The 14,138-nt window shown below is 40.4% G+C and overlaps 1 protein-coding gene across 1 annotated transcript; it reads right to left on the reverse strand.

Moving 5' to 3' along the window:
• Positions 1-9,319: 9,319 nt before the first annotated feature.
• On the reverse strand, positions 9,320-12,505 carry LOC142741579 (DNA damage-regulated autophagy modulator protein 1-like). Its single transcript, XM_075850941.1, has 7 exons — positions 12,301-12,505; positions 11,559-11,626; positions 11,096-11,238; positions 10,688-10,850; positions 10,042-10,097; positions 9,778-9,864; positions 9,320-9,489 (listed from the first exon to the last, which is right to left on the reverse strand). The coding sequence occupies exons 1-7, from the start codon at positions 12,423-12,425 to the stop codon at positions 9,367-9,369; spliced, it is 765 nt and encodes a 254-aa protein (XP_075707056.1). The 5' UTR covers positions 12,426-12,505; the 3' UTR covers positions 9,320-9,366.
• Between the last annotated feature and the right edge of the window lie 1,633 nt (positions 12,506-14,138).

The following is a 14,138-nucleotide window of genomic DNA, read 5'->3' on the forward strand; positions in this document are numbered from 1 at the left end:
CCCTGCTGCTGTTTGTTGTGGATTTTACCTCCCCATTGAATTCAATGGGGAAAACCCGCAATAAATAAGCAGTGTTTACGCAAAAACAATTGATATGCTACGGAATAAAATTTTGCACCGCAGGTCAATTTCTGAGCGGTTTTTCTGCTCAGTATTTACGCAAAATGTGGATGAGACTTATTTTATCTCATCCGCTTTGCTGCTACTGTATTATGCAGATTTTCCGCAGCATAATACATGTACTTTAATACAGGTATATGCCATAATTACGCGATGTGTGAACTGACTGTAACCCCTGCCCCATCCCACCCCTTGCCCCGTCCCACCTGTCCCTGGAAAAATTTTCTTGCATCAAACTGTTCCTCGGTGCAAAAAACATTAGGGACCACTGCTCTAGACCATGACAGTCCATGATCTACGGATCGTGAATCTTAGGAGATCATACTACAAATAATGGAAGCTGTCACGCCAACACTAATCCTCCTATAAAATAAAGTGCAAATACTGAGTAAAGAGTATAATAACACCGTTGTATATTGTCTGACGTGGGAGAGCGCTCATTATATACGGGTGATGCATGAATTGACAGCAGCAGCTGTAGAAAATACTGTATTTTGCCGTTCCTCAATTGCTGCTCAGGGAATAAAATACCAGGGACCCAGCACATCAGTTTGAGGATAAAACAAGTTGACAACATCATCTGAAACACTGAGGCTTATCTCATGGGTAGGTGCCAGGAATCTTGTAGGATGATACGTCCCAGAATCTGCACTGACAAAGTATCACATATCAAAAGTTTGTTGTTCCTGGAAGATTTCCAACCCGGAGCTACAGTCCACCATGTAAATATGACTGGAAGGCCGCTGCTACACCTTTGCTTTTATCCATGAGTTTTAAATAGAAATATACAAATATTGCTTTAATATGTTTAGAATGTGCCACGTACAAGCCAACGTGGGTTTTATTTTTATAGGCAGCAGATTAACAAAAGTGAGGGTGAAGTTTGTGGACAGGCAATTCCCTAATATAATATTATTACCAGAGATATTCCCTGTACACACAGCAGCTGTGGGGCTCGCTGACAGGCACGTAGTAGTCTCTGGGACCCCATGCACGTGACCGTAGTTTTCATCCGTAATTACGAATCAGGTAATTACGGATGAAATTGTGGACCCTATTCACTTCTATCAGCCACGGATACCTTTCCGTATATTTACAGATATGTGTCCGGGCCTGCGGCCCATAGAATCCGCAAAATATAGAACATGTCCTATTCCTGTCCGCACTTGTGGCACAGACTCCCCCCTAGTAGTCTATGGGCGCTTCTGCAATCGCGGACAGCTACGGATGTGCATCCGTATTTGCAGACGAAGAAAAACCCTTAGGCCCTGTTCACACTGAGGTTTTTTTGCAGGCAGAAGATTTTGATGTGCCTGCACGCTGCTTGCCACATTTTTCACCCGCGGCCATTGAGCGCCGCGGGCAAAAACGCAGGGAAACGCGATTTCTCTGCCTCCCATTGATGTCAATGGGAGGTCAGAGACATAAACGCCCGAAGATAGGGCATGCCGCTTCTTTTTCCCGCGAGATGTTTTATTGCTCGCGGGAAAAAAACGCCTCAGCCTCCTATTGAAATCAATGGGAGGCATTTTCGGTGCGTTTTCCGACGCGTTTTCTGCATAAAAAAACGGGACAAAAAACTCTGTGTGAACAGGGCCTTATGGTCTTTTTCATGAGGCCTTAGTCTGGGTTTACACTGTGGGTTTTTGTTGCATCTTTAGCATGCGTTTTGCTTTGATCATGCCTCTCAATGGGAGTTCATCAATCAAAACGAAAATACACATGTAAAAAACGCATGGTGTGAACCCTGCCTAAGGCTTCGTCACATCTGCGTCGGGACTCCGTTCAAGGGTTGCGTCTGAACTTTCCCTCAGGGGAACCCCTATAAGTAAACGTCTACCATTTTGTTTTTGCTTTTTCTTTTTAATCCAAATTAGTCCAAAATTCTGTGCTGATTTATTTCTTAATATATTTGATTGCAGTCGAGGTTTTGCTTTCTTTAAACAGATCTCTTAATCCGCGGCTAGTCAGAGGGGGAATTTATTAAGAATGGTGTTTCATACGACAGTCTTAATATAAACAAAATTGTAAGCCTCTTAACCATTTCCTACCCAGGCACATTTTCAATTTTTAGCCATGTGCGGATTTAAAAGCAAATTGTTGTCCTATTACTGCCTACATGTATTTGGTATTGTTTTTCTCAGAACATATTGGGCTTCCATATTGTGTAAAATCATAAGTGATATATTTTACTTGTTTCAACATATGGAAGGAAAAATGGGGAAAAAATGGGAATATGTGAATTTAGGTGATTTTTTTTTTTTTTACATCTGGTGCATGCCACTGGGTAAACACACCTAGACACATATACCACAGCTACTGTGTACCATTTTTTACACGCTGGGCGCACGGTGGAGGTTACAATGAATGGTGAGCAATGCTGTCTCTTGGAGAGCAAATTTTCCAAAATCTGTACGACCATTACAGATGTTCTGAAGTGCCAAAACACTGTCAACACCCCCAAAATTAATATTTTTAGGAAATTAGACCCCCCTTTAAGGTATTAATTTAACGAAATATCAAAGATTTGATAATCTGCATCGTAAAAAAATATCTGCAGCATGTGGACGAGATTTGCAAAGTCTCATCTACTTGCCTTGTACTGTAATCTGCTGCACACTTTACCTGCGCAAATCCGCAGTTAAGATCTGCAGTGAATCCGCCACGTGTAAAATCACCTTAAAACTGGGGCTACATGGTGACTTTGGCCACGACATACATTGCACGGCCAAAGATTGCTATGTCCCGTAGCCTACATCGCAAGTAATAAGTCAATTTGGTCGTGTTGTGTTGCGACCTGCAACTGACCATGGCACGACAGTTTGGATTTCTTCATCTATTATCTATCTCATATATGTCCATTGATATACAGATATAGCCATCTTTAACTTGACTTTTAATGCTTTAACTACACAGAGTCATGAAACTTTAACTTGATTTTTCATTGGCTTTTATTGTGTAATATCACGCTGCAGAAAGTTATTATTCAAGATATAAACTTGGCTACATCTGCATAGTATAATTTTCGGCTGGGGCTACACGTTGACTTTGGCCACAACACTGGTTGCATGGAGAAAAATCACTTTGTCCGTTAGCCTACATCACAAGTAAAATTACCGCGATGCGACCACATTGACTGTCATTACATGGGATATAGGCTAAGGGACATAGCGATAGTAGATAGATGGATGGATGGATGGACGCACGGACGGACAGACGGACGGACGGACAGACAGATATTAGATGGATAGATAGATATGAGATAGATAGACAGATAGATAGATAGATAGATAGATAGATAGATAGATAGATAGATAGATAGACAGACAGACAGACAGACAGACAGACAGACAGACAGACAGACAGACAGACAGATAGATAGATAGATAGATAGAGATAGATAGATAGATAGATAGATAGATAGATAGATAGATAGATAGATAGATAGATAGATAGATAGATAGATAGATAGATAGATAGATAGATAGATATAGATAGAATAAGATAGATAGATAGATAGATAGATAGATAGATAGATAGATAGATAGATAGATAGATAGATAGATAGATAGATAGATAGATAGATAGATAGATAGATAGATAGATAGATATGAGATAGATATACAGATAGATGATAGATAGATAGATAGATAGATAGATAGATAGATAGATAGATAGATAGATAGATAGATAGATAGATAGATAGATAGATAGATAGATAGATAGATAGATAGATAGATAGATAGATAGATAGATAGATAGATATGAGATAGATGATAGATAGATAGATAGATAGATAGATAGATAGATAGATAGATAGATAGATAGATAGATAGATAGATAGATAGATAGATAGATAGATAGATAGATAGATAGAATCCAAAGTCCACCAGCACAGGCAGCTGGGGAACAGACTAATGTCCCGTCTATATAGAGGCAAAAAATAGGCAGCACTCCGCAGATAGAAGTAAAAAATAGGGGTACTTTATTACCCTAGTGCAACGTTTCAGCCCCGTCCCCTGGAGCCTTTCTCAAAGGCTCCAGTGGACGGGGCTGAAACTTTGTACTAAGGTTACTAAAGTACCCCTATTTTTTACTTATATCTGCGGAGTGCTGTTTTTTTTGCCGACAGACAGACAGACGGATGCGTGTAACTATAGCCTAGCAGCTGTAAAGGGGCACTCAGGTGCAAAAAATGTGTTCCCTTTTTTTGGAGAATAACAAGTTGGTGGCTTTCTGCTATCTAGCACTTTTATGTTGGTTCTCTGATATTTGGCACTATCATTTATACCTGCAATTATTGCTACTTATGCTGCTTTTCCAGTTTACTAAGTGGTGAGGGCCCATCTCATTTTGCTATGGGGCCCTATAAATTCTAGTAGCACTCCTGGATGGATGGATGGATGGATGGATGGATGAATGCATGGATGGATGGATCGATAGATTTTTAAACTGCACAATGTCAAAGAACTGTCTATGTTTATGTCTAATATTTCTCATTATGAACAGACGTGTCCTTTAGAGAGACAGGGTGACAGCTAGAATCTGCAGTCTATCACACAAAATAAAAAGCCAAAGAAGAACCTGGAGGAATTCCTTAAACTAATTTGACTTTTCATAGATCTCCTAATTCCCCAAAGATTTCATTTGATGTTGAAAAAAAAAATCCAGATAATGAATATACATGTCATCTCCACCATCTGTGAACCTTATGTCAGCAGTTCTCTGCAGTCATGTCCTCCAAAGAACCTGGTAGAACATCATCACACAGCATACCCATCATACAAATATCCTGCCTCTCCATAGATATTCATGACATCTGAAAATATATGGGATGCTAGGCTCTTAAAAGTAATAAGAAGGACCTATTAACCTCTTTAAGGGTCCACATACAACATGAAATAAATCTAGAGTTTGTCACCAGGATCGTGATGATAGTTATTTACCGTCCCCCACATGGTAAAGGAGAAGACTATATTTCTAGTGGGCCTAATTCTCTTACACTGGGTAGTAGAGCTCTTCAGACTCAAAGACCATCCAACCTCCCTGCATCATAGTCTTGAACAACACATTTTTTATTACATTTATGCATGAAGATACTACATTTGTAGAGTGCCCTCATTAATAGCGACATCCTAGTCAGCAGAGTGCTCCCCATAAGCAGTGCCAGCCAAGTGCTCCCTATAAAGAAGACCAGCAAAATCTCATCTATACAAGTTTTCAAAGTATTACGGGCACCTCTTTCAGATTGAATACAGCACATACACTATTATCCATGAGCCATAGTAAACCCAACATGAGCGCTTACATGGTTCAACATGTTTCCCCTATACACAACAGTGCCAGCACACTGCCCCTATAACTAATAATGCCAACAAACGTAGTGCACCCAATGCAAGCTTAGTGTACCCTATATACAATCGTGACAGTAGAATATAGTGGTCTAAGGCAGTAAGGGGGTTAATGCTGGGGCATAGCTAGGTTGGGGGGCAGGCAGGGTATGTGCCCTGGGTGCAACTGGGACAGACGGTAGGGGTGCCGGGCCGGGCGCAGGTACAATTGACTACTCCTCCTGGAACGGAATCCCCTCTGACATCACTATCCAACTATGGACAGTGACGTCAGGGGCTCCTCCTCCGGGAGAGGAATCATACCTCTCATTTGTCCCAGGTAGCCTGTCCTCAGGACACAGATACAGTTGAACTTAATGCTGAAGCAAGGAACAGTAAGCTCCCTGGTTTAGCATTAGTTTAGAGCGGAGGATCAGAGGGAGCTTCTCCACTCGCCGAGGACTCCCCGGATACAGCTCTACTTAGAGTGCTGTGCCCGGGGAAGCCCTTGATGTCACTCTCTCTATATATGGGGCAGTTCTAGGTTATTATACTGTATGGTGGCACTATCTATAAGGTGGGTGACTATCTATAGAAGGCACTGTGGCACTATCCTACTATGTAACGTCCGTGGTCGCAGACTCCTATTATCCTGCAGACGTCTTCCTCCCCAGAGATGCCAGCACATGCGGCCGTCCTGTCCTGCGATGACCACTAGGGTGCGCGCTCTAGCTCATTCCTGGCCTTAAAGAGCCAGAGCACACACATGTTTTATATTTGACTGATTGCTCCCAGATCACTCTGGACTATAAGAAGGGTCCTGCCCCTTCACTCATTGCCTGAGCGTTGTTAGTATTCCCATGTCAGTCTTGTAAATGGTCCCTTAGTGTTATCCTGTTCCTGTTGTTACCCATGCCCTGCTACCTGTATTCCGAATCCCGTGCTGTGTCCTTGTTCCTGAGCCTGTTAGTGTTGGAGTCGTGTCCTATAGCACCTGCTGTAATCTGCCACGTCCAGTACCTTCTGCCACATTCAGTGTTATCTGCCATGTCCAGTGTTATCCGCCACGTCTGGCGCAAACTGCTGTATCTGCTGTCATTCACCACATCTGGCATAACCTGCTGCACCCACCTCCATCCGTTTAAAAGCCTCAGCCACTGTCTGGACTATGCAGGTACCCTTTGTATTGTTTGGGTGCTCTGCTGCTTGGCCAGCTGCCTCCCCGCTACGGCGGTGCGGCCTAGTGGGTCCATATACCCACAGACCGTGACATACTACAGGGGGGCTGTGTGGTACTATCTACAGGGGGACTGTGTGGAACTATCTACAGGAGGCTGTGTGGCAGTATCTAAAAGAGGAGGTGTGTGGCACTACTAGAGGGGGTGTGTTTGGCACTATCTACAAGAGGAGGTGTGTGGCACTAATTATAGGGGGTGTCTGTGGCACTATCTACATGAGGAGGCTGTTCATTATGTCGCCATATAGTCTTATTAGCCTCAGTTATACAATCTGTTTTTGTCAGAAACACTGACCTCCTCTATTTATTTTTTTATCATTTATTGTTATGTTAACTCCCTTATATAGTTATATTGCTTGTAAAATGTACCAATGGTTTTATGCTCGATTTACATAAAAGAAAAAAGATGGAAAAAAAATGATACCTCATTGATTGGTAGAGAAAGCAAACCCAGCGAGGGGGAAGGAGATGTCGGGAAAGAGGTTCAGGGGGGACGGCGCCAAACTGAATCTTTTGCCCCAGGTTCTGGAGAACTTAGCTACGCCTCTGGTTAATGTATACATCCCTGGTGGTCTGGGGTGATGAAATAATCAGTATCACTGTCATTTTCATCTGTTTATTTAAATACAGTGAAATCTTTCCAATAGACCACCTCTTTGAGAAGACCACTCCCATTTAGACCAGATTTTTCTGCAGTAGATTTTCAATTTCACTATCTTTTGTGTATATCAGCCTTTTATAGGTGACCATTTTTCACTGCAATTCTGTGTGAGTATCTATCTATCTATCTATCTATCTATCTATCTATCTATCTATCTATCATCTATCTATCTATCTATCTATCTATCTATCTATCTATCTATCTATCTATCTATCTATCTATCTATCTATCTATCTATCTATCTATCTATCTATCCATCTATCCATCCATCCATCTATCTATCTATCTATCTATCTATCTATCTATCTATCTATCTATCTATCTATCTATCTATCTATCTATCTATCTATCTATCTATCTATCTATCAATCATCTATCTATCTATCTATCTATCTATCTATCTATCTATCTATCTATCTATCTATCTATCTATCTATCTATCTATCTATCTATCTATCTATCTATCTATCTATCCATCTATCCATCCATCTATCTATCTATCTATCTATCTATCTATCTATCTATCTATCTATCTATCTATCTATCTATCTATCTATCTATCTATCTATCTATCTATCTATCATCTATCTATCTATCTATCTATCTATCTATCTATCTATCTATCTATCTATCTATCTATCTATCTATCATCTATCTATCTATCTATCTATCTATCTATCTATCTATCTATCTATCTATCTATCTATCTATCTATCTATCTATCTATCTATCTATCTATCTATCATCTATCTATCTATCTATCTATCTATCTATCTATCTATCTATCTATCTATCTATCTATCTATCTATCTATCTATCTATCTATCTATCTATCTATCTATCTATCTATCCCCACCACAATATTTATATAAAAATAAAAAATTACAGAAGCATGTCCCCCTCCATAATGTAGATCAGTGAGACCAAGAATTCCTATACAGTAGATCAAATTCCATTCCACTTCTAGGTCAGAGAATCTGCAGAGTCAGCATTTGAGTCATTATTTTTGCTCTGATATACAACTGTGAGGCGTTTTAATACCACAATTGAGTCAGTGATTCCCAAGTGCTGCTCTACATCTAGATTATGACTTCCAACACCACGTCCTATGCAGATGTCAAATAAATCTTTAATTTACGTGTTACTCGTATATTCCCACAGCAGATTTGATGTAAATCCAGAGTTTCTATATTGTCTGTGTCAGCAAAAAAGGGCAGAAAAACATTCATGGAATTACCACAGACATTCCACACAAGAATGTGGTGATACATCTCGCTCTGCCATTTCTAAGGGTTCTTTACACGGCTCTATATATCTATATGCGCCGTGAAAACGAGCGCCGATCATTCACTCATTTGGTTAATTTGACGCACGGCCGGCTCCACATTTATTTAAGCCTTGAGTGATATACTGTAGTCACGGAACTTCTTTCTCCCACTCAGCAGTATGTGCTGCAACTGGGTATGTTCACACAAAGGTTTTGTCAAACTTTTTTGTGCTTTTTTTTTTTTTTTCTGCTGGTAATTTGGGGCTGTATTTGTTTATGTAGCCAAAATCTCAATTCCCGTGTCCCTGCTCCACCTCTCGTCATATCACTTTACTTCACCATTCCTTCCAACATTTAGATACCCATTTGTAGGACATTTAGGCACTGTACTCGATCCACACAGCAATGCCCACAAAATATACCAAATATGCCCATTTTGGAACACATATATATATATATATCCCCACCCCTTTAAGTTCCGTTTCATGGTACAACTCCATGAAATGTGGGACTGTTGGGAGATACCGGATGCTTAATTTACATGGTAGTCTTTCTCCGTACAGAGCAGTAGAATATTTTGTCATTTGGTAAAAAGGACAAAACATGAATAAATAGAAAAATAAATATTTATTTATGATTTTTTTTTAAGAAAATACATTTGTATTTGAAATAATATATACAAATAATATAAGTCTGTCCAGCTGCTTTGGGACTGGAGCTCAGACAAAGGGTCCTAACACCGTAATACAGCCTAGGGCCCCATTTTCTCAGGGTCCGGCTCCTTTTCTTCCTTGCTGGGTGATGTTTCCTCCAGGTCGTCCCTCAGGATTATCCAGTCCTCCTTTAGGCTCTTCCTGAATCTTATTGTTAGAACCTGAGAAGAGAAAGAACAGGACACGTTATATCCATTCCTATTCCCTGAGATTCCCTGATATATAACAGTCTCTGGAGGGGGAGGACTGAGCGGACAACAGCAGCAGAGGGGGGAGGACAGCTGAGAGCGCCACAGTCCCCTCCTCCGCCTGGATTTACATTTCCGCATCATGCACTTAGATCCGCATAGACTTTCATGTGGCCTAAATCTTTCTTTATAGATAAATGTGTAAGAAATAAGGAGGGAGCAGTGTGAATATGTAGAATAGATCTGATCCCATATACTGACCTGGAAATCCCGATACAGCAGGATGATACCTACGCAGGAGCCGAATAACACCAGCCATTCCAGGATCATCAGTGCCGTTTTGGAAGACTGAAAAGAAGAGGAAAAAATACATTTGACTTTGTCTTTTCTGTTGTTCTTATTCTTCCATGTAGTGAGAAATTATTACTGGGACTGGGGGAAGCCGGGATTGTATCTATTGTATATATAATTATATAGAAGAAAAAGTGGTATAGAACTTTGTTCTGAATGGTAAAACACACATACCTGTATACAGTGATCGCTGGTACAGATGGCATATATCGCAGTTTTACATGCCAACCCTGCAAGGAGGATGTATATAGGAAAATAAAAAACCTGTAAAATGGACTTTATATTCATTTCTCAAGTGTCACATGTAAGTGGATAAATTAAGCTGTAAGGAACGCGTCAGACAATGACGTAAATTACATAGAGGAGGGGTCCTGTCACTAAACAGCTATTGAGGAATGAGCCAGAAAGCAGCTCATTATACCTCAGTGCTGTTTATAGTCCGTTATGTGATGGTTAAGCTGAAGTACCATAATAACTATTTCTTCCACATAATGACGGCTCTATTTAGACGTTAGCTGGAGAAGAAATGGTTTATATTATGGGTCACTTTATGGGGACCAAACTTCCCCAATGCCCAATTGTAATCTGACCAAATAAAGAATAATCGACATGTCCCTTTAATTGCTTCAGCTGCGGGTACTGGTGGTCATGTCCCCAGGAGAAGCCCAGGGTATTAACCGCTGGTGACGTCATCTCTACTCATCACCCACATTAGTGTTATCTGTAGTGATGATGATGGGGCACAGGAATAAGGAGATCTATCATTACAATAAAGATGCTTTTCTCTATAAATGATAACTTGGTGACTTGGAAAGGATACTGCTCATGAAGGCCAGAAACATCAGTATGGACAGGGCAGCTTTCGTACAGCGTACACAGCGGATGTCCCTGGATGCTGAGTACAGAGGTCCTGCCACGCAGATACTGTAGAGTCCGGTACAGATCAATGCCGCCAAGCCAATATAATCCCGCACGCAGCATTTCTAGAATGAAACACACAGATAATATATTACACGTCATACTCGTCCTATCATGGTATACATGTCATCATACAGCGCACATGTCCCCCATATTATTATATTATCCTGGACACCTTCCATTGTCAGGTTATACACAGTCCCTGCAGTGCTCCTTGGTCAGGGGTCATAGATGAGCAGCTGAGGGCCCGGCACCCTGAGGGGCCCTTACTCCACAGTGTAGGGTCCCGGTTAACACTATATACACCAACCTGTAAATATATGGTTACCAAGTTCCCCACACAGGCCGTCCATCCGAGCGCCAGCAGTAGTTTCCGGAAGATGACGCCACAGATTTGTCTCTCAGCCGCTCTGATCTCTATTAGTCTGTACATTACGTACATGATGGCGACTTCTGAAATACAGAACAAGACATCAGCCCATAGATGTTACATGTACTACACACAATAATGATATGTTATATAAATGTGAAGATAATAACATGTGCAGGGGACGTATCACTCAATAACTATGCAGATTAGCCATTCAGGGGTCTGGGAAAGACAGGTAACAACTTCTGCTGGAACTGTCATAGCGGCCATGTTGGTTGTTACTCATCTTTCCCAGAGACAGATATAAGTAATGGTTGGATAGAATTACTAATAATTTGTCAGTAGAGGACGACTCAAGGTCTTATATTGAGCTTTACCCCAGATATAAATATAAGGCACTTACTTAGTAGGTTAGAGATGGTGTTCACTATCGTCAGCACTATGGACTCTGGGAATTTCGCTCCAGTGTCGCTGGGAAGAGATAAAATCCATATGTAACATTAGTAGAGCTCCGTGCAGGTGACTAGAGCTCTCAGTAACACAAGAGAAATTACTGCCGGAGTTATAGGAATTCCTCCATGTTACTAAGTGACAAAAAATTTCCAGCAATCCAATGTTCATGAAGAAGAAAGACTCTAATGGATTATCACTATGGGCAGTTCCCCTTTAATATATTTGTATCTTCTAAGATTTATTTCTACTTCTTTTTTATTATAGAAGATAATAAATAAATATGGATTTATTAAGTAGATTCCATACTATGGTCATGGTGTAGGTGGTAATGACACAGATGAAGGTCCATGCTGCCCAGAGACATGGCAGATCAGTATCTTCCTCTGAATTTTCAGAAAGTGCCAACTCCCCAAACAGAACTGCTAGTCAGACTATTATGGCATATCCTAGTCATATAACATAACATGACAACTTTTTATGGGAATATCCTTTAACATGAAATTCATATTTTGTTATGTTTTTTTTTTCTTCTTTACAATAAATTCCTATTAATTCCCTGCAGTAATATACAGGACTGTGAAATATTTTTTTTTTTTCTAATCTAGATCCTCATGGTCCAGAATTCTTGTTACTATTAACATTTCCTGTTTAGGTCTTAAGTGTCTTTACATTGTCTCTAAAGAGTCTCTTACCTGATGCTCATCAATGGTGTCTTATAATGACCTTCAAACATAGTTATGGTGTAACTGGTAATAATACCGATGAAGGTCCATGCTGCCCAGAGACATGGCAGAACAGCCAGCCCTGGGCTCTTCATATTGGTGGTATATATGTTGCTCAGTTAAGCAGTATATAAGTTTCTCAGAAAAGCAGTATATAAGTTGCTCAGAAAAGCAGTAGCCTTCTCCTTCTATCAAAAGTCAGAGAAAGTGATGTTTTCCCCTTACCTGCCCTTTTATAGGCTGATGATGTCACAATGACACAACCCAGCTGATGATGTCACAATAACATAACCCATCTGATGATGTCACAATAACATAATCCAGCTGATGATGTCACAATAGCATAACCCAGCTGATGATGTCACAATAGCATAACCCAGCTGAGGATGTCACAATACCATAACCCAGCTGATGATGTTACAACAACATAACCCAGCTGATGATGTCACAACAACATAACCCAGCTGAAGATGTCACAATGACACAACCTAGCAGATTATGTCACAGTAGCATAACCCAGCTGATGATGTCACAATAGCATAACCCAGCTGAAGAGGTCACAATGACACAACCCAGCTGATGATTTCTCAATGACACAATCCAGGTGATGTCACAATGAGCCAGTGGGTATGTGACCAGTGTTGGAAAAGTGTTGGATTTAAAATAAACTTGTCATGTAGAAGTCAATTCTAAATATCAGATAAATTGTTATTGATACATTCTGGCCAACCATGTTTTACTAAGGACAGAAGTTGTCAAACTAACCTAATCTGTTTTTATGAAGAGGTGAGCAGAAGTCTAGACAGAGGGGCCGCTGTGGATTTAGTGTTTTTGGACTTTGCAAAGGCATTTGACACTGTCCCCCATAGACGCCTAATGGGTAAATTAAGGACTATAGGTTTAGAAAATAATTAATTGGATTGAGAATTGGCTCAAGGACCGTATCCAGAGAGTTGTGGTCAATGATTCCTTCTCTGAATGGTCACCGTTTATAAGTGGTGTACCCCAGGGTTCAGTGCTGGGACCACTATTATTCAACTTATTTATTAATGATATAGAGGAAGGGATTAATAGCACTATTTCTATTTTTGCAGATGACACCAAGCTATGTAATATAGTTCAGACTATGGAAGATGTTCATGAATTACAGGCAGATTTAAACAAACTAAGTGTTTGGGCGTCCACTTGGCAAATGAAGTTTAATGTAGATAAATGTAAAGTTATGCATCTGGGTACCAACAACCTGCATGCATCATATGTCCTAGGGGGCGCTACACTGGCGGATTCACTTGTTGAGAAGGATCTTGGTGTACTTGTAAATCATAAACTCAATAACAGCATGCAGTGTCAATCAGCTGCTTCAAAGGCCAGCAGGATATTGTCGTGTATTAAAAGAGGCATGGACTCGCGGGACAGGGATGTAATATTGCCACTTTACAAAGCATTAGTGAGGCCTCATCTAGAATATGCAGTTCAGTTCTGGGCTCCAGTTCATAGAAAGGATGCCCTGGAGTTGGAAAAAATACAAAGAAGAGCAACGAAGCTAATAAGGGGCATGGAGAATTTAAGTTATGAGGAAAGATTGAAAGAATTAAACCTATTTAGCCTTGAAAAAAGACGACTAAGGGGGGACATGATTAACTTATATAAATATATTAATGGCACATACAAAAAATATGGTGATATCCTGTTCCTTGTAAAACCCGCTCAAAAAACAAGGGGGCACTCCCTCCGTCTGGAGAAAAAAAGGTTCAAGCTGCAGAGGCGACAAGGCTTCTTTACAGTAAGAACGGTGAATTTATGGAATA

This window comes from Rhinoderma darwinii, chromosome 2 (genome assembly GCF_050947455.1).
Source record: "Rhinoderma darwinii isolate aRhiDar2 chromosome 2, aRhiDar2.hap1, whole genome shotgun sequence".
Classification (NCBI taxonomy): Eukaryota; Metazoa; Chordata; class Amphibia; order Anura; family Rhinodermatidae; genus Rhinoderma; species Rhinoderma darwinii.

What these genes read in the sequence shown, in the direction of transcription:
- LOC142741579 (XM_075850941.1), bottom strand. Translation starts at nt 12,425, where the DNA reads ATGAAGAGCCCAGGGCTGGCTGTTCTGCCATGTCTCTGGGCAGCATGG. An exon ending in TGGTAACCATATATTTACAG is followed by an intron (nt 10,851 to 11,095) that starts GTTGGTGTATAT and finishes GTTTCATTCTAG; the next exon opens with AAATGCTGCGTGCGGGATTA. An exon ending in CCAGCGATCACTGTATACAG is followed by an intron (nt 9,865 to 10,041) that starts GTATGTGTGTTT and finishes TCTTCTTTTCAG; the next exon opens with TCTTCCAAAACGGCACTGAT.